This window comes from Hypanus sabinus, chromosome 15 (genome assembly GCF_030144855.1).
Source record: "Hypanus sabinus isolate sHypSab1 chromosome 15, sHypSab1.hap1, whole genome shotgun sequence".
Lineage (NCBI taxonomy): Eukaryota > Metazoa > Chordata > Chondrichthyes > Myliobatiformes > Dasyatidae > Hypanus > Hypanus sabinus.
The window spans coordinates 6,738,355-6,758,593 of NC_082720.1; the positions used below are offsets into that span (position 1 = coordinate 6,738,355).

Genomic DNA, 20,239 nt, shown 5'->3' on the forward strand with positions numbered 1-20,239 from the left:
AAAACTAATTATCTCTCTTTCAGCTTTCAGACCCGAATCATTTACACTATTTTCCTTTTAACAGCTGAATATTTCTAACTTTTACTATGTAAAATTACCCATTGGGTTGTATCCCTTCTGCACACTGAACTCGCTCAAACTGCCTCTTTGACCAACTATTTGGTCACTAATTTTAATCCAGAGCTTTGGATGTCGTAACTGTTGACTCTGTTGTGTTATAGAGCTGAGTATAAATGCCGGTGTGTGTTATGGTATTTTGCAGCTGTTGAATACTGTGCACTGGGCCAGGCTGCAGATGCTGACACCCTAACCACCCGTGAGGAGGAGCTGCACAAAGCACGAATGAGTGCCAAGGCCAAGAGGAAGCTGAGGAAGAGTTCATCACACGACTCCGGATCTGGTCGTGAATCCCTTTCTGAGAGTATGGAAACCGGTGGTAACAAAGGCAAGATGGGGGACAAGAAGTCCCGATCAGGAAAGGGTCGAGGTTTGCCGAAGAAAGGTAATTGGGAGCAGGGGATTGGGGTGTTCAAGACTAAGGAGAGGACTATTGGGAGCAGGGGCAGAGGGTGTTCAAGACCGAGGGGAAGTATATTGGGGGCATGGGTTTGGGTATTCAAGACTGAGGAGAGGTCTATTGGGAGCAGGGCTAGAGGGTGTTCAAGACAGGCTAAGCCTATTGTGAGCAGGGGCAGAGGGTGTTGAAGACTGAGGGGAAGTCAATTGGGAGCAGGTGTTTGGGATGTTGAAGATGGGAGGGGTAACGGGAGCAGGGGATTGGGGTGTTAAACACTGAGGGGAAGTCTCCTATTTGTCTTTGCATATTCCTTTTCCCCATTTGCTTTCTTGTTGCTACTCGAAAGTTACCCTGCTGTCTTGTTCAAAGGTTCATTTATTATCAAAGTATACAAGTCTGAAATTCTTCAATTCTCCAGGTAGCCATGAAACCAAGAAAGAAAAGAAAGCATGATCATCAATCCCCAAATCCCTCCTCCCTGCTAAAAAAAATGAACAAAAATAGAACAGGCACATCAACCCCCATATTCCTTCTGTACAAAAACAGCAAAACATTCCAGGCATATCAACTTCCAATTCCCTCCTCCTGCACAAAAAAAAATGAACAAAATCGATCAGGCACATCAACCCCAATATCTTTACCCACATAAAAAAAACAAACAAAATAGATTGGGCACATTGACCCCCCCCCCAACCCCCTCCCTGCACAAAAAAACAAGAAGATCAAGTGAAAAAACACAGAATACAAAAACTGAAGAAGACGGGGGGGGGAAAGAGTCCACAGTTCGAGTCCACATCCAAATGCTGAAAATACCTGGGAACGTTGCGGTGTAGAACAACCAATCTAAAGGCAAGCAGCTGGCATCTATCCTCTGCACTCACTTAAATGCTCAATATTTCCCTTGTCACTTTAATCGACAAACAGTGGAAGTTATAACTGATGAGATGGAGCCAAAAGTCGGCTTCTGACTAGTCCTGCAGTCTTCCAGCTACAAGGAAACTGCAGAGTGCTGGAACACCCAAACAATCTCCAAATTCCACACTCATCTTGATGTTTCAATCGCCTCCATCACCATAATCAGCAAAATGAGATCAAACATCAGCTCATGTGCCATCTTTCAGCCATCTTGCCACAAGGTTCACTCACCCTGCCTCTGCCTCCCGGAATATTCTTGGAGACTACAGAGCGTGAAGCACCCAAACGAACTCTGAACAGCAAAACATGGACTTCAACAGTTTCAGAATCACATTGAAGAAAAGAAACTAATGTAAAAGTCATAAAAGAAGTGAAAAAGATGGTTTCATGATCTAACCAGAAGATATCAACCAAAGGAGTGTTGTATGCAAGCACCATCTTGACTGTCATTGCTTTAGCTTTTATTACAATGAACATAGAGTGCCTATAAAAAGTATTCACCCCCGTGGGTCAGCCCACAGAAGGCTGCTGGACCAGACAATATTCCTGGTTATGTGCTTAGAGGATGTGCAGACCAGCGAGCAGATGTGCTCACTGACTTCATGAGAAATTTATTAACCCATCCTTCCACTTCCTCATCTAAGTCATTTATAAAAATCACAAAGAGTAGGGGTGCAAGGACAGATCTCTGAGGCACACCACTGATCACCGACCTCCATACAGGATAAAATCTGTCTACAACCACTCTTTGCCTTTTGTGGGCAAGCCAGGTTTGGATCCATAATGCAATGAGCCTTTGGATCCCATGCCTTCTTACTTTCTCAATAAGCTTTGCATGAGGTACCTAATCAACTACTTTGCTAAAATCCATATATACTACATCTACGGCTCTACTTTCATCAATGTGTTCAGTCATATCCTCAAAAAATTAAATTAGGCTCATAAGGCACAATCTGCCCTTGACAAAGCCATGCTGACTATACCTAATCACATTGTGACTCTCCAAATGTTCATAAATCCTGCCTCTCAGGATCTTCTCCATCAACTTAACAACTCACTGGTCTATAATTTCCTGGGCTATGTTTACTCCCTTTCTTGAATAAGGGAACAACATCCAAAACCCTCCAACTCTCCAGAACCTCTTCCATCCCCATTGGTGATGCAAAGATCATCGCCCAGGCTCAGCAATCTCCTCCCTCACCTCCCACAGTTGCCTGTGGTACATCTTGTCCAGTCCTGATGACTTATCCAATTTGATGCTTTCCAAAAGCTCCAGCACATCCTCCTCTTTAATATTTACATGCTCAAGCTTTTCAGTCCATTGTCAGTCATCCCTACAATGGCCATGATCCTTTTCTGTACTGAACACTGAAAGAAAGTACTCATTAAGTACCTCTGCTATCTCTTCCAGTTCCATACACATTTTTCCACTGTCACACTTGATTGGTCCTATTCTCTTACATCTTATCCTCTTACTCTTCACGTACTTGTAGAATGTCTTGGGGTTTTCCTTCTTATGGCCTCTTCTGGCTCTCCTAATTTCATTCTTAAGCTCCTTCCTGCTAGCCTTATAATCTTCTAGATTTCTATCATTACCTAGTTTTTTGAACCTTTCATAAGCTTTTCTTCTTGACTAGATTTACAACAGCCTTGGATCCTGCACCCAACCATCCTTTCCATCTCATTGGAACGTACCTATGCAGAACTCCACGCCAATATCCCCTGAACATTTGTCACATTTCTTCCATACATTTCCCTGAGAACATCTGTTCCCAGTTTATGCTTCCAAGTTCCTGCCTGATAGCCTCAGATTTCCCCTTGCTCCAATTAAATACTTTCCCACCTTATCTGCTCCTATCCCTCTCCAATGCTATGGTAAAAGAGATACAATTGTGATCACTATCTCCAAAACGCTCTCCCACTGAGAGATCTGACAACTGACCAGGTTCATTTCCCAATACCAGATCAAGAACAGCCTCTCCTCTTATAGGCTTATCTACATACTGTGTCAAGAAATTTCACCCCATCTAAACCCCAGGTGTAATAATAACAAGGTGGTTGTGGTGGGAGATTTTAATTTCCCAAATATTTACTGGCATCTCTCTGGAGCGAGGGAAACGGTGCAGGAGATTTACAAGGATGTTGCCTGGATTGGGGAGCATGCCTTATGAGAATAGGTTGAATGAACTCGGCCTTTTCTCCTTGGAGCAACGGAGGATGAGAAGTGACCTGATAGAGGTGTACAAGATAATGAGAGGCATTGATCGTGTGGATAGTCAGAGGCTTTTTCCTGGGCTGAAATGGCTGGCACGAGAGGGCACAGTTTTAAGGCGCTTGGAAGTACGTACAGAGGAGATGTCAGGGGTAAGTTTTTTTTGTGCAGAAAGTGGTGAGAGCATGGAATGGGCTACCAGTGATGGTGTTGGAGGTTTAAGCGATAAGGTCTTTTAAGAAACTCCTGGATAGGTTCATAGGAGCTTGGAAAAATAGAGGGCTATGGGTAACCCTAAGTAATTTCTAAGATACGGACATGTTTGGTACAGCCTTGTGGGCTGAAGGGCCTGTATTGTGCTGTAGGTTATCTATATTTTTATGTTAAGCCCCTTCCTTTAGGGAGATGCCAATCGATATTTGGGAAATTAAAATCTCCCACCATGAAAACCCTGTTATTATTGCACCTTTGCAGAATCTATCTCCCTATCTGCTCTTCGATGTCCCTGTTACTATTGGGTGGTCTATAAAAACACCCAGTGGAGCTATTGTTCCTAACCTCCACCCACAAGACTCCGTAGAGAATCCCTCCATGACTTCCCCCTTTTCTGCTGCTGTGATACTAACTGATTAACAGTGCTACACCCCCACCTCTTTTGCCTCAGTAAAGGGGAGAAGTAATGGGTAAAAGGGGTGGAAAGTGCTCAGATCAGCTATGATCTTGCTGAATGTTCATGTAGACTCAAAGGGTTGAATGGCGTTCTCCTGCTCCTGCCTCTTAATTTTGCTGTCTGTCAGGAAGTGGCTGCGTTTCACTGTGTGAGCACATCTGATCAAGGCCTTTTATGTGTCACAGGAGGTGCTGGTGGCAAAGGTGTGTGGGGCGCTGCAGCCCAGGTTTATGATGTGGAACAGCCAGACATCCATGACCCCAACTATGATGACGACAAGCAGGTATTGATGGGTCGGGTCTGAATCTAGATAGTCGTGCAGTCTGCCAGAAATGCATGTGATTTAGGGACATATGCAGTAATTTTAATCTCCAGCTTATCACTACATATTTTATTGCTTTGTAATGGTGATATGGGATTGTTTTTATACATTACTGCTGCTTTCATCATGTTGTGGTCACTTGTATAATCCCTTGGGTTTATTGTGGGATATGGTTGTAATTCTCTGGATTATTAATCACTTTCTGTAACAAAGGTTGAACGTTAGGGAACACTAAATGCATATTGGCATTTGTATGTTAATTGTGTGTGTAGTATGTTGAGTTTGTGTGTGGACACAGGTTAGACATCTCAGAGCTGTAACAACTAAAGGATTGTACACAGCAAGGTCAAAATGTGCTGTGAAAGTTACTCTATGTTACTGTGCATACCTGGTAATTTTCACACGTACACACAAACCCTACATCGGATACGCAAGATATGCTTCAGCACATCCACTGCATAAGTATCAGATTAGTGTGATTTTTGATGGTGAGGAACAGAATGCTGAGTCTCTAGACCACATAGCAGAGCCCATCAAGGGAGGTTGGGAATGTCTCTTTCTACACAGCATACACATTTACTGTAATTTAATTATTTAAAGATACAGTGCCAAACAGGCCCCACTGAACCACATTGTCCATTAACCCAGGTGTAATCACAGGACAATTTACAGTAATCAACTGGACTGTGAGAGGAAACCACAGTACCTGAAGGAAACACACACACCCACAGAAAGGAACATACATACTTGTTTACAGAAAATGCCAGAATTGAACTCCAAACTCCAAGGCCCTGAGCTGTAATAGCATCACGCAAACAACTATACAATAGTGGGCATATTATGACATGCTGGATTTATTTTGATGATACAGTACCCATTTAATTTGTTAGCTATTTTTGCACCTGCCCATTCATTAGATACTTTATCTTTTTTTTAAACTGAAGAAATAATTTCACTTCCCTACTATAGGAATTGTTATGTGTGTATCCATTTTACTTTACAGTTTCCTCAATGTTGCCAGATAGGTCACTCTATTTTCTATAATTAATATGTACCTGTCTTCATGCACAGCCTTAAAATTTGAGTTGGGCTGTTCTGGAATGAAATTGGAATTGTTGCCCACGAACACAGGAGAAAAAAAATCCCAATTGTTCTCTTAAGAAATGTGAGTCCTCAGAAGCAGTTTTATGGTATAGATCAACCTTTTTTCATTGAAAGAGGTTGTTTAGGTCAATCGAGTCTATTCTCTTTCAAAGGGAAATCCCACTTTCCCCCACTAGATTTCTTTCCCTGTAAACTGTTTTCCCCAAATTCCTGACAACTACTTGTGGATTTTACCACCCATGTACACCTATAGTTATTTACAGTGGCCATTTAACCAAGCAACTTGCACATCTTTTATATGTGGGAGGAGAAATTGGAGGAAACATAGGAAACAAAGTCACAGGGGAAGCATACAATCCCCCCCACAGATAGCATCTAAGGTGAAGATTGAATCCAGGTTTCTGGAACAGGGAGACAGCAGCTTTACCAGCTATGCCATGAATCAAACAAAGTGGCCGAGCAGGAAGGAGGAGAGGAGTGGCCAGGGTTCCGGCACTGTGGCAGATTTCTTACGTATTCCATTGACGAATCTCTGAGGTTGTCAGTGACTGATGTTTGTTTTGTTGTAGGGGAAAACTGTGTACCAAACGGTTGTTCCTGAACTGGACGACAGTGAGTTTGAAAGGGCAGTGACTCCAATCATTCAGGAGTACCTTCAGCATGGAGATACCAAGGAGGTTGCCGTAAGTGAGATTCCTAGCGCTTCTCTTGCATTGAATCTCAGTGAAGTAAAGGTGAGGGATCTGATAACTAAGTCAGAATCTTGTCTGTGGAGCATGCAGCCATTGTTAATAAGCCAAACTAAAATGTAAATACTGTGGCTTCCGGTTTATTGGGACACAATGCCACATAATTGAGCAGGATACTGTTGCCGAACAGTTTCTAACTAGTGTCAGTCGCATGCACGTGTGCTTCAAGCAAACAGTTCTTGAAAATCATCAGTTACGTGTGTTTGTGTTCAAAAAGCAGTGATTTTTGTCACTGATACTTGGTGGGAAATGCTGCAATTACGCAAAATAGGACTAGTAGAGAACAGTGTTAAAGGTTTACTGGAATGTGGGGAGAGTGATCAGGGGAGGAAATGGTTGTTTAGTTTTTTAAGGGCGACAGGACTGGAAAGACAACTTTAGGTAGTCAAGTGATTGGACAATGAGGGACAGTAAATCCTGAAAATGGCAGTAATGCAGCAGTGTGGATGCCAACTACCATAAAAACTCAAGGAAGAAGAAGAAGTTGGTGAGAAATATGCAGTAAGACAATTCAGAACTGTTTTGCTCACTACAGTTTCAAGCATTCTGGCTTGGGGATGCCAGAAACAGCTGGGAGTGAAAATGAAAATATTTCACTACTTCAACAAATTAGAAACTACAAAGAATTTAAAGGTATTGACAATCGTCTTGAATGTTACAATGAAAATGAAAATTTGGAGGATACAATCGTTGGCAGCTTTGTATGAAGGCATTCCATTATCTGCTTGCAGTATCTGCACTGATTTTGTTAATTTGCGGTCAAAAGAACATGGCATGGACAGACTCCTCAATCTGTAGTACTATTGGTAGTGTTCTAATTTGCTCTCTATTTCACTTAACTACATAATTTGTTACTCAGTTAAATAGTAGTTCATCTTTTTTTAATACCTTTTTTAACTGTTTCCATGAAACCTAGGCTAATTGGGGCAGCTGCTTAATTGGATCAAAATGTACTAGTCCAGTGTGTCCCAATTAACTAGAATCCTGATTTTTCTAACAAGAAATTAAAATAATGAGTAAGAGTTTAAAGTTGTGCAAAAACATATAAATTAGTTTTTTTATTTTCTTTTATACTGAGATACAGTAAAAAATCTTAGTTTTGTAAACCATCCAAACGGATCATTTCATAGCAATAACAGAAGATAGTGTTACTGAGAAGGTGCAGCACAAACAAACGGTCAGGCACAAGGCCATGATAAGGTAGATGGTGAGGTCCAGAGTTCAGACGTGCATTCAGTAGTCACGTAACAGCAGAGTAGAAGCTGTCCTCGAGCGTCGTCCAGTGTGTTTTCAAGTTTGTTTATCTTCTACTTGGTGGAAGTAGGGAAGAAGAGACTATGTCCACAGTAGGAAAGGTCTTTGCTTATGTCGGCTGTTTTACCGAGGCTGAGAGTAGTGTAAACAGAGTCCATGAGAGGCTACACAGTTGTCTGAAGATGTGACTAAATCCAGCCCCATTACTAACCAGCAGGTATGAGCTGGCCCTGGCATAATATTGACTCAATTGCTCATGGGTGTACTTTTAGAGAGCCATGACCAGATGCCACGGTTGCATACTCGTTATTGCAACACCATTACAGCTCGAGGCATTGGAGTTCAAAGTTCAATCCCAGTGTTCTCTGTAAGGCGTTTGTACATCCTACCTGTAGAATGCGTTTTCTCCGGGTGTTCCAGTTTCCGCCCACATTCCAAACACGTACCAGTTAGTAGGTTAATTGATCATTGTAAGCTGTCAAGTTATATTGTGGATTGTGGTGTTGCAACTCGAGGGATCGAGAGGGCCTTTTCTACTATCTGTAAATAAATTAAAATGTATTAGCGCACTGGTTCTGAAGTCACCAGCAGGTCTAGCATTGCTCGTCATCGGCTATCTTGAGAAGGCAGTGTTAAGATCAAGAGATAGTTAGAATTTCCAGGGCTGATCTAATTCCTGTGACTTCAGCTCCATACAGATGTTGCCAAATTTTGACTATCTTTATTGGGTGAGGATAATCTGTTTGATTTTTAATAAATCAAGCACTGATGTGAAAGCCTTCTGCTTCCAGTTCTTGAGCTATGATGATAGGATTCAAACTTATTTTCTCTAGGTTAATGATCCCAGTTACTTGCACTGCTCCAAGCTCCCTTAGCTAATGGTGGCTAAGAAGGATTTGATATACTTTATTTAGCTGTTAGCTGAGTGAGGAAGGAGCTCTCACACATGGACATAAAAAGGATTTACAGATTGCATGGTAGGTTCCAAGGTTTGCTTACTGGTTTGTCTTTTGACTTTCCATTTCCTGACCTTTGGCATCAGAGAAAAAGTCTGGTGTGGGCTGGTAGTGATAGCATAATCCAGGAAGAGTGAAAGGAAAAGCAAAGGCCAAGGGGAGATAGCACCAAGTTGGGCTTTGGGTTGCTGGAGTTTGTTGATATTCCCTTGCTCTTCGCAAGTGGTCAATGGTCAATGCCTAATGTGCATTGAAAGCAGGACAACCTCACCTAGAGCTGTGAGTTTGCACATGCCCCACCATTGTTTTATGACATCCCCAGAGCTCTCATCATGGGCCCCATGTTGTGCCCTGTGTATGTTCAGGTGGACGGAGTTAGAGAATGGGGTGGAAGGAGTGTTTAATAGTACTGGTTGATACTGCTGTGGTGTTGAGGATGGGGAGAATGTGAGAGATTTTTTTTAATGATGTTTCTCTGGTTTTCTAGACGTTACTGCACCAGATGAACCTGGGCAACAAGAAGAGCAAGCTCCCATTGTTGTCGGTGACCATGTCACTAGAGGGAAAGTCCAGCCACCGGGAGCTGATCTCCCGGCTCCTTGCTGATCTCAACGGCAAGCAGTTGTTGGCTGAGGACATGGTCAAGGCTTTTGACCAGCTCCTGCATGACCTACCCGACCTTATCCTGGACACTCCCGAAGCACCTCAGGTATGTGGCAGTGACTGGGTTCCTCTATTAGGGGTGACATTTTGGCAACATTTCCATGCCTGCCTGTAAACTCCAGATGAGTGTAGGAGGCAGGGCTGCTGGAGGTCCTGAAACAGAGACTCCACCAAGAGATGCTGCCTAAACTACCAAGCTCCTTCAATGGTTTGTTTCAGTCCAGATTCCTTGATCTCACCCACACTGGCAAACTTCCCTGTGTCTGCCAGAAAGAGCAGTGAGCAGTGAGGGATAGGGAGTGCAGAGTGGAGGGAGTCGAGTCAGTAAAAACTCCAAAACACAGATCAGTTGGTTTTTGATAGGCATACAAATGGGTGGTAAGGGAAGCAGTACAGATGGAGCCAGCACAGAGACAGCTGTAAATTGAACTCTGAGTCAGGGTAGCACAGTGGCTCAGCTGGTTGAGATGCTGCCTCACAGTGTCAGAGTTAAGGGTTCAGTCATGACCTCAGGTGCTGTCTTCCTGTAAGTGTGTGGGTTTCTTGTCACATCTCAAAGTCTTGGTGGTCAGTAGATTAATTGGTCACCTTAAATTGCTCCCAGTGTGCAGGGGTATGGTAGAATCTGCGTTTGGGGAGGGGTGGGGGTTGGGATGATAATACATCCATGCCATTGATGTCTGGCATAGAATCAATGGACCAAAAGGACTATTTCTATGCTGTGTAGCTATCAACTGGTGGGACTCACATTTGCCATGAGGTTAGTTATGGCTGGAATTAACTCCTGCCTGAGCAAGGAATTTGACATACTGCAATACTGCAACAGCAGACACAGTCTCACTTGGCTTTGGAGCACCTAGCTAACGGCAAGACATATGTCGGATTACAGCTTGGATTTTTAGCCTCTGTACCTCCCCCTGCCACTGGATCTTTGACTTCTTCATCAGGATACCATAGCCAGTGTGGATCAATATTAACATCTCCTCTTTGCTGACATCCACATCACACACTTCGAGCCTGTGCGCTTAGCCCTTTGCTATACTCACTCTGCACACATGACTGTGTGGTTAGGCACTGCTCCATCCAATGGCATGACACCACTGGTGTTGGGAGGGTTTCAGATGATGGCGAGTAGGTGTACAGGAATGAGATCGATCTCAGTTGAGTGGTTTTGCAATAGCAACCTCCTACTCAAAGTCAACTAGACTTGAGGAAGAGGAAGTCGAGGAAGCACACACCAGTCCTTACCGAGGGGTCAGCAGTTAGCAGCTTCAAGTCGGTGAGTGACAACATCTCAGAGGATCTATCCTGAACCCAAGACATTGATGCAACGTTGATAAGCTACGCCAGACACTATACTTCAATACGAGTTTGTGTATAGTGGAGAACATTCTGACTGGTTGTATGGCGGCCTAGTATGAAATCTCCAATGCACAGAATCGCAAGAGGCTGCAAAGGGTCATCGACTGAGTCAGTTGCACCATTGACACTCCCTATCATCGAGGACAAAAAGCACAGTGTCTGAGCAAATCAGCTTTGATCATTAAGGACCTTCACCATCTGGGATGTGTCCATTTCTCATTTCTGTCATCAGAAGGAAGTACAGGAATTTGAAGACCCACACTCAGCAATTTAGGAACAATTCATTCTCCCTCTGCCATCAGAGTTCCAAAGGGTCCGTTAACGCCAGGCGTTAGGGGGATTTCAACGTGCAGGTGAACTGGGAGAATCAGGTTGGTGCTGGGCCCCAGGATAGGGAGTTTGTAGAGTGCCTAAGGGATGCATTCTTGGAACAGCTTGTATGAGAGCCAACCAGGGACAAGGCTATTCTGGATTTAGTGTTATGTAATGAACAGGATTTGATAAGCGATCTTGAAGTAAAGGAGCAATTAGGAGGTAGTGATCATAATATGATAAATTTTTATCCGCAATTTGAGAAGGATAAGGGCAGCTCGGAGGTGTCAGTGTTGCAGTTGAACAAAGGAGACTATTGAGCCATGAGGGAGGAGCTGGCCAAAGTTAACTGGATGGATATCCTAGCAGAAAAGACAGTGGAACAGCAATGGCAGGTATTCTTAGGAATAATGCACAAGATGCAAAATCAGTTCATCCCCCGGAGAAGGAAGGATTCAAAGGGGGTAAAGGGGCCTCAGTGGTTGACAAAGGAAGTCAGAGATTGCATAGCATTAAAAAAAAGGAAGTATGACAGAGCTAAGGTGAGTGGGAGGACAGATGATTGGGAAATTTTTAAGGAACAACTGAACTTAACTAAAAAGGCAATACGGGGAGAAAAAATGAGGTACAAACGCAAGCTAGCCAGGAATATAAAGGAGGATAGCAAAAGCTTTTTTAGGTATGTGAAGAGAAAGAAGATAAATGAATTGGATGAAATTGTTATGGGAAACAGAGAAATGGCAGAAGTATTTAATAAGTACTTTAGATCTGTCTTCACTAAGGAAGACACAAGCAATTTCCCAGATGTATCGATGGACAAGGACATAGGGTAACAGAGGAAATGAAACAGATTGACATTAGGAAGGAAACGGTGATGAGTAGACTGATGGAACTGAAGGCTGACAAATCCCCAGGTCCAGATGGTCTGCATCCTAGGGTACTAAAGGAGGTGGCCCTGGAAATTGCAGATGCATTGATAATCATTTTCCAATGTTGCTTCGATTAAGGATCAGTTCCTGAGGATTGGAGAATGGCTAATGTTATCCCACTTTTTAAGAAAGGAGGGAGGGAGAAAACAGAACTATCGACCTGTCAGCCTAACATCAGTAGTGGGGAAGATGCTAGAGTCCATTATTAAAGATGAAATAGTGGAATATCTAGATAGCAGTGATAGGATTGGGCCGAACCAGCATGGATTTACCAAGGGTAAATCATGCTTGACTAATCTATTGGAGTTTTTCGAGGATGTAACCAGGAAGGGAGATCCAGTGGATGTAGTGTACCTCGATTTTCAGAAGGCATTTGATAGGAGATTGGTGGGTAAAATCAAAGCTCATGGCATTGGGGGGAAAGACATTGACATGGATAGAAAACTGGTTGGCAGATAGAAAGCAAAGGGTAGCGGTGAATGGGCGTTTCTCGGAATGGCAGGTGGTGACTAGTGAGGTGCCACAGGGCTCGGTATTTGGACCACAGCTGTTTACGATTTACGTCAATGATTTAGATGAAGGCATTGAGAATAACATCAGCAAGTTTGCTGATGATATTAAGCTGGGTGGCAGTGTGACATGTGATGAGGATGTTAGGAGAATTCAGGGTGACTTGGATAGGCTGGGTGAGTGGGCAGATACTTGGCAGATGACGTTTAATGTGAATAAGTGTGAGGTTATCCACTTTGGGAGTAAGAACAGGAAGGCAGATTATTATCTGAATGGTGTAGAGTTAGGTAAGGGAGAAATATAAAGAGATCTAGGAGTCCTTGTTCATCAGTCACTGAAGGTGAATGAACAAGTGCAGCAGGCAGTGAAGAAGGCTAATGGAATGTTGGCCTTTGTTACAAAGGGAATTGAGTACAAGAGCAAGGAAATCCTCTTGCATTTGTACAAGGCCCTGGTGAGACCACACCTGGAGTATTGTGTACAGTTTTGGTCTCCAGGGTTAAGGGAGGACATCCTGGCTGTAGAGGAAGTGCAGCGTAGATTAACAAGGTTAATTCCTGGGATGTCAGGACTGTCTTACGCAGAGAGGTTAGAGAGACTGGGCTTGTACACGCTGGAATTGAGATTGAGAGGGGATCTGATTGCAACATATAAGATTATTAAGGAATTGGACAAGATAGAGGCAGGAAATATGTTCCAGATGCTGGGAGAGTCCAGTACCAGAGGGCATGGTTTGAGAATAGGGGGTAGGTCATTTAGGACAGAGTTAAGGAAAAACTTCTTCTCCCAGAGAGTTGTGGGGGTCTGGAATGCACTGCCTCGGAAGGTAGTGGAGGCCAATTCTCTGGATACTTTCAAGAAGGAGCTAGATAGGTATCTGATGGATAGGGGAATCAAGGGATATGGGGACAAGGCAAGAACTGGGTATTGATAGTAGATGATCAGCCATGATCTCAAAATGGCGGTGCAGGCTCGAAAGGCTGAATGGTCTACTTCTGCACTTATTGTCTATTGTCTGTAAGGTCCATTAATGTCAGGCCTGAATGGAGGGGCTTCCTGGTGTTAATATGTAACTCTTTCAATAGTGTCAGCATTGGTGCTGGGGGAAGGGGTAGGTGTGGAGACATGTGCACACCACAGAGGCATCATGGATGTCCTGTCTGACCTTGCCCACCACCCTAAGGTAAGTAATGAAGGGATGTCCATTGGGTAGGGTTGAAGAACTGGCCTTGCTGAATGACCAAAACTGGTTTCTGACAAAGTGTTGTGTCGGAGCATACTGCTGGTATTCTGAGTCTGGAATGGGGTTTGCAATCAGCCTGTGGCTTGGAATCAGTGGGAAACAGAACCACTGCGACCGCTCAGGATTGGGGGGAGGGTGGTCCTCAGTTGGAGACCTAGCCGTCACATACACCTGTTTAATCTCATTCTCTCCCCTATGGAAGGATGAAGGTGAACACCCCTGGAGTTGGAGTGAGTGGTCATTCTGTGTCAATCTTGGTCTTTCCCATCCCTCCCTACCCCCACACTTTAGGGGAATTCTGAGTTGGAGGGTCTTGAGGCTATGTTATTTATGTTGCACTGCCTCCCCAACACCCACTAGGGGTGCTGCATGCAGGCCGTTGCCCCTTTCCCACCGGCTTGTGATTGTGGTGGAGTTTGTGGGTGTGCTGGGGTTACACTTCCCCTTCATGATGCCTCATTACCAATGAACGTTGTGCTGTGTTTGTGCACAGATGGTGGGCCAGTTTGTCGCCCGCGCCGTGGCTGATCACGTTCTGTCGGCAGACTTCCTGGACAGTTACAAGGGAAAGGTTGACTGCGAACACACCCGGTAAGTACTCCCAGCCTCCAGCACCAACCAGGCAATCCTGCTGAAGTGGCCTTCAGTTCCATTCACATATTAGTTTTGTTATCATTCCAGAAGGCTGCACTGGCAGAAACCGCTGCTCCCAGCTCTTCTCCAACAATCTCTTCCTGCATGATCCCCTGAGCAGGAAACCCCAATCCCACGGGGGTCAGCTGGCTGAGCTGGTTCATGGTGCCAGAGACCCAGCTTTGATCCTGACAGCTGGGTGCAGTGTGTGGTTTCCCCAAGCCCTCTGGTTTCCTCCCGCAGGTAGCCTGCCAGATTAATTTGTCCCGAGTAAGTGAGGATAGACTCGAGGGAGTAGTTGATGGGAATATTGGGAGAATAGAATGGATTACTATAAAAATGGACAGTTGCCAGTTGGCATGGATTGGTAGACCAAAGAAACCTGTTTCCATGCTGAATGTATAATCAGCAATGCTGGTGGGGTGTGTGTGGCACAGTTCCATGGGAGCTCTGATATGGATAATGCCTCTGGCCTTTTCTCCAAATCTCAGGGTGTACTGGCTCCAGTGATGTCGACTGGAGTCTTCAACTGCCCAGGCAGTCACACCACCAATGGCAGCACTGACCATGGCAAATGTTAATGTCCATCAAAGTATCATTTTTTATTTTGTAGGGGAGTCAAAATTTCCCTCCCTCCATTTTACTTTCTGTATATTGGTGAGACTAAGAACAAACTGGCCGTTGCTTCACCGAGCACTTGCACCCCATCCATCTACCATAACTATCTGGAGCGCCCAGTTGCCAACCATTTCAATTCTCCTCCCCATCTCTCCACCAACACCTGTGTCCTCAGACTCTCCCATTGCTTGGCTGAGGTTAGACACTTCACATTAGTCTACAACCCAGTAGTTGAACACTGAACTCTCCAATTTGAGGTGAATTAGTCCTCCCCGTCCCTTTTCTTTCTCCACCTGATGTACCAGGTCCCTCCTATTCCACACCTTAGCCCCCATCACCTGTCTCTTTCCAGTCCTCCACCCACTCCATCTGCCCATCACTTACACATTCTTCCCAATGACCCCTTCCCCCACTGTTTCTCATTGTTCTCTCTGTTTCATTGTCTATCTTCCTTCCCTTTGCAGCACTTTGTAACCACTACCTCCCAGCCATTTCTCCCTCTTCCATCTGACTATCACCTCCCCTCACTTCAGTCCACTTATCACTTACCAGATCTTGTTCCATATCTCCCTTCACCCCCTCTCTTTTCATATGGACTATCTCCTCTATTTTTCAGTCTAGATGAAGGGTTGAGATGTGAAACGCAAACTATCCATTTCTCTCCACAGATACTGCCTAACCCATTGAGTTCCTCCAACAATTTGATTGTTGCTCTTCCTTGTGTTGTCATTCCTCCCTTTCCTCCTGTACCCTGGGCTGCTTGAACCAGTGGAAGTAGGCCAGCCTCCTGACCTAATGCCTGTTTCTCTGCAGCCTAGCGCTGGACAAAGCCACCGTGTTGCTGAGCATGAACCGTGGGATGCGTCTAGACAATGTCTGGGGCATTGGTGGGGGTCTCAGACCCGTGAAGCAGCTCGTCAAGGAGGTAGGGCAACCATAAACCACAGTAGAAGGGAGGGTGGTTCAGAAGTGCTAGGGTGCACTTTACTTGTGGCCTTGAGTGGGATGGATCGGGGGAGCTGGCATGGCTTTAATACTCTGCCCTCCTGGAAATGATAAAGGGTGCTCCTGGTCTGCCCTGGAGCATTCATCACCTGCAGACCCTATCCTGAAGCACCTGTACAGCCTCTGGTGGGGAATGGGAATCTGGTTCCCTTTTCCCAATTCAAATTTGCCTGGATCTGGGTCCCTAAACTGAAGCAGGCCCCATCACTGATGGCATAGCAATGCTGTTGTGTTCCTGATGTAAGCTGCTTTGCTTGCCTCGTGTGTGCAGTGAGACTTCTGTTATCCTGATCCTCGCTTCTTTAGTCTTCCTATGACACAGGACCTTGTTTTGGAAAGGTGGGCTAATTTCAGGATCTGCTTAAAGTCCAGCATCACATGACAATTATAAAGGATTTTCAGAATGCTTTATTTATCTGCTGCTCATCCCCAAGTCATTCATTTTCCCAAAAGCCCCTAGAGTTGTACTAGAACATGGAACTTTATCAAAGTAAAAAGTCTGTACCATTCTGTGGCATATTCCCCAATTTAGGAACCTGTGAAATAATAATAGTACCAGTGGATGAATTCTTGTAGGAGCTGGCTTGTACTCATTAATCTAGTTTAATCTCTGCTTTAAATAGAACCCTCAGAACCTGCTGTTTACATTCACATTGGTTGCAACATCAGTCCAACTGTGAGCAATGTTTGTTGTGCTGCACCTGCCAGAACTGACTAACTAACCAATACCTGCATAACATGCAAGTTGCAGCTTTAATTTCCAAGTTTTACACTTTGAAAACTACCCTCTCCCTCTCCAGTTCTTTCCTTTAAAGTCAATCGTTCATTCATTATGTGCCATGTCATGTGACATAAGCGATCATGATCTTTCCATGACCATGATTGTTCTCGGCAATTTTTTCTATAGAAATGGTTTACCATTGCTGCCTTCTGGGCAGTGTCTTTACAAGACAGATGACCCAAGCCTTTATCAATACTCTTCAGAGGTTGTCTGCCTGGTATCAGTGGTTGCAAAGCCAAGACATGATATACACCACCTGGTTCCGTGGCTTTATGTGACTGGGGATGTGGGGACTTAGCAGGTGCTCCACCTTGCCCAAGGGTGACCTGCGGGCTAGCAGAGGGAAGGTGGGCCTTACACCTCCTTTGGTAGAGTGGGGAAGTCAATAAGGTGGGGAAAATAAAGGCATGTCATGCTTGCATTTATTAGCAGAGGCTCTGAGTTCAGGAGTCCGGAAGTTATGTTGCAGCTTTATAAAGCTCTGGTTAGGTTGCATCTGGAGTGTTGCATTTAGCTCTGGTTGGAAGGATGTGGCTTTGAAGAGGATGCAAAAAGATTTACCAGACTGCTGACTGGGGATTTAGAGGGAAAGATTGGACATACTTGTGCTGTTTTCTCTGGAAGAGCGGGGTATAAGGGAGAATCTGGGATTTATAAAATGATAAGAGACTTGGGTAGAGTATACAGCTGATATCTTTTTCCCAGGGTTGAAATTTCTAATACTAGAGGGCATACATTGAAAGCGAAAGAAAGTAAATGCAAAGGTAATGTGTGGGTGCCTGGAATGTGTTGCCAGGGATGGTGGTGAAAGCAAGGATGATAGAGCTATTTGAGAGGCTCTTGGACAGGCATGTAAAAATGCAGAGAGTGGAGGAGTATGGACTACCTGCAATCAGAAGGGATCGGGTTGAACTAATTAACTTAATTAGTTCAGTTCAGCACAACATGGTGGGTCCAAAGGGTTTGATCTGCTGCTAACTGTTCTATGCTCTCTTCAGCTCACTGTATCAGTGCACTTGCACTGTTGATCCAGCCCACCTCAGACATATACCATACATAGTGCAACACAACTCTTACTCCATCTCTTACTCTTCCCCGGGTTCCCATGTGTGTACAGGAAGAGCTGTGCTATGGCACTGACTGCAGAAGGGGGCAAGCACAAGAATTAACTCATTGAACTCTTCACCAGATGAATCTCCTGCTGAAGGAATACCTCCTGTCTATGGACACAGCTGAAGCTGAGCTCTGCCTGCAGAACCTAGAGGTGCCCCATTTCCACCATGAGCTGGTCTATGAGGTACCTGTCATCCCCTCCTCTCCTTCCTTTGAGCTTCTTGGTCTATGTGCATGTAATTCAGAAGATCAGCAGCAGCCAGCACCACCTCCGGACTCTCCCCTCTCGCTGCCTCTACACTTTGTCCTTGGGTAGTCAGAATATTGTGCCTCTGTCATTTTGCCTTTGCTGACACCTTGAAAAAGAACAGGAGAAGCTGCTGGTGACCTGAATTTGTTCAAGAACAAAAATCATTCCAGGTAATAGTCTGCATTCCTTTCTGCATTCCAAAGGGATGTTTACTTCCAAACTTCTGGACAAGCTTCTTTTCCATCTCTGTCCACCTCCATTTTCCCAGACAGCCATAAGGATGCAACACTTGTCCTTTCACCTGGTTTCCTTCTCATCATTCCAAGGACCTAGCACTCCTCCTAAGTGAAGCAGCCATTCTCTTGCAGCTCCCATTTATGGTGCTCATGATGTTGTCTCCTCTGTACAGAGGAATCCAAACCCAGATTAGATGACCACTTTGGAGAACATTTTCAATCAGCCCCTAAAGAGGACCCTAACCTTTCCACTCCACACTGACCCCTGACCTCTGTCTAGAGAAACTACCTCAAAGTAGAGCCATTAGTCCCATCACTAAGATCTGCAAAGTTTACAATTTTATTTCTGGTAACTTCAGGTAATTATTCTGCTCCTTCCCCATTTAAACCCCCTGAAGTTCTTGCGTCTTGACTTTCCCCTCACCCCTTTCTCTCTCCTGTCTTCTACCCTTCCACCTGCTGCTACCTTGTTTCTACCTCGCAATCTTCTCCCTGCCTCCTTCAGGTTTGTTTCACTTTTGTAATGACCTGATCTCACCTGTCTTCCTACCCAGTCCACCCTCACCCCGACCATTCTCACATGTTGCTGCTGTTCCGTCTGAGCCCAGGTCTTCATGTTGTCCCTAGATCTCCACTAACCTGTGCTTTCCTGCAGGCCGTGGTGATGGCACTTGAATCCATGGATGTCAACGCCTCAAACTTAATTGTAAATCTCCTGAAGAGTTTCTGGGAATCTGGCTTTGTAACTCTTGATCAGATGAACCGGGTGAGTTTGGTAAAGCCAAGCAAATCTTCATGTCAGAACACAGGAACAGAGGAAATTCAATCAGCTTTTAATTTTTCAGAAGGAAAAGCAATAAGAGAATGCAGAATACAGTGAAAGTGCAGTATAGGTAGACAATAAGGTGCAAGCACCAAGATGAGGTAGAGTGGGAGATCACAAATCCGTCTTTATTGTATAAGAGGTCCATTCAAGAGTCTTATATCAATGGGATGAAAGCTGTCTTTGAGCCTGATAGAGCATGTTTCTAAGATTTTGTATCCATTGCCTTGTGGGAGAGGGTGGGAAGGGGAACAACTGGGGCGGGAGGGTCCTTTGTTTATACTGGCTACTTTTCTGTGGCCGTGGGAAGTGCACACATGGTGTGGGGAGGTAGTGAAGAACTGAGCAGTATACACAATTCTCTCAACATTTACCATTTGGAAGTTGATATTTTAATAGATTCCATTTATATTTTTAAAAATAAGAGTTTTGGCCTAATAACCCATCTAGGCTACACCACATTTGGACAGCTACATGGTGGTGGCATCCGTCGGTCTCGAGAGACCATGGATCTGCACCTGGAGTTTCCCAGGGCGCAGGGTTGTATGGGAGACCGGCAGTTGCCCAAGCTGCAGGCCCTCCCCTCTCCACGCCACCGATGTTGTCCAAGGTAAGGGCACTAGGACCCATGCAGCTTGGCACCGGTGACATCGCAGAGCAATGTGTTGTTAAGTGCCTTGCTCAAGGACACAAACACGCTGCCTCAGCTGAGGCTTGAACCAGTGACTAGCTACATGATTAGCAGGATATTGGCCAAACATGAGCTAATGGGATGAGCTTGGATAAGCATTTTGGTTGCTGTGGTTGAGCTGGGCAAAAATATCTTTTTCCATGAAATATTAGTCTGACTCTGTTGAAATCCTCATTAACCCCTTCTAGTCCTGGATGCTGTCTGCCACCAATGTGATCTCCTGAGCAAAGCAGGGTCTCTGAGAGTCGAGCAATTTGCCCTTCTGCTGAAACCAATGATCCTCTTATAAAATGTGTACACCTAATGAGTGTAAAAATTAGTTCTGAGAAATGAGTTCAAATCCCTGAAAAAAAGGCATGGGTGAAGAGATT

The 20,239-nt window shown here is 44.6% G+C and overlaps 1 protein-coding gene across 1 annotated transcript in view; it reads left to right on the forward strand.

Moving 5' to 3' along the window:
- Positions 1-20,239, forward strand: part of LOC132405288 (programmed cell death protein 4-like) — a 44,587-nt gene that overhangs the window by 15,971 nt on the left and 8,377 nt on the right. The window contains exons 2-9 of the mRNA XM_059989971.1: positions 263-502; positions 4,500-4,597; positions 6,310-6,423; positions 9,187-9,408; positions 14,212-14,309; positions 15,783-15,894; positions 17,945-18,052; positions 19,010-19,120. Of these exons, the coding sequence (XP_059845954.1) occupies positions 263-502; positions 4,500-4,597; positions 6,310-6,423; positions 9,187-9,408; positions 14,212-14,309; positions 15,783-15,894; positions 17,945-18,052; positions 19,010-19,120 (1,103 nt within the window). The remainder of the gene's footprint in view (positions 1-262; positions 503-4,499; positions 4,598-6,309; positions 6,424-9,186; positions 9,409-14,211; positions 14,310-15,782; positions 15,895-17,944; positions 18,053-19,009; positions 19,121-20,239) is intronic.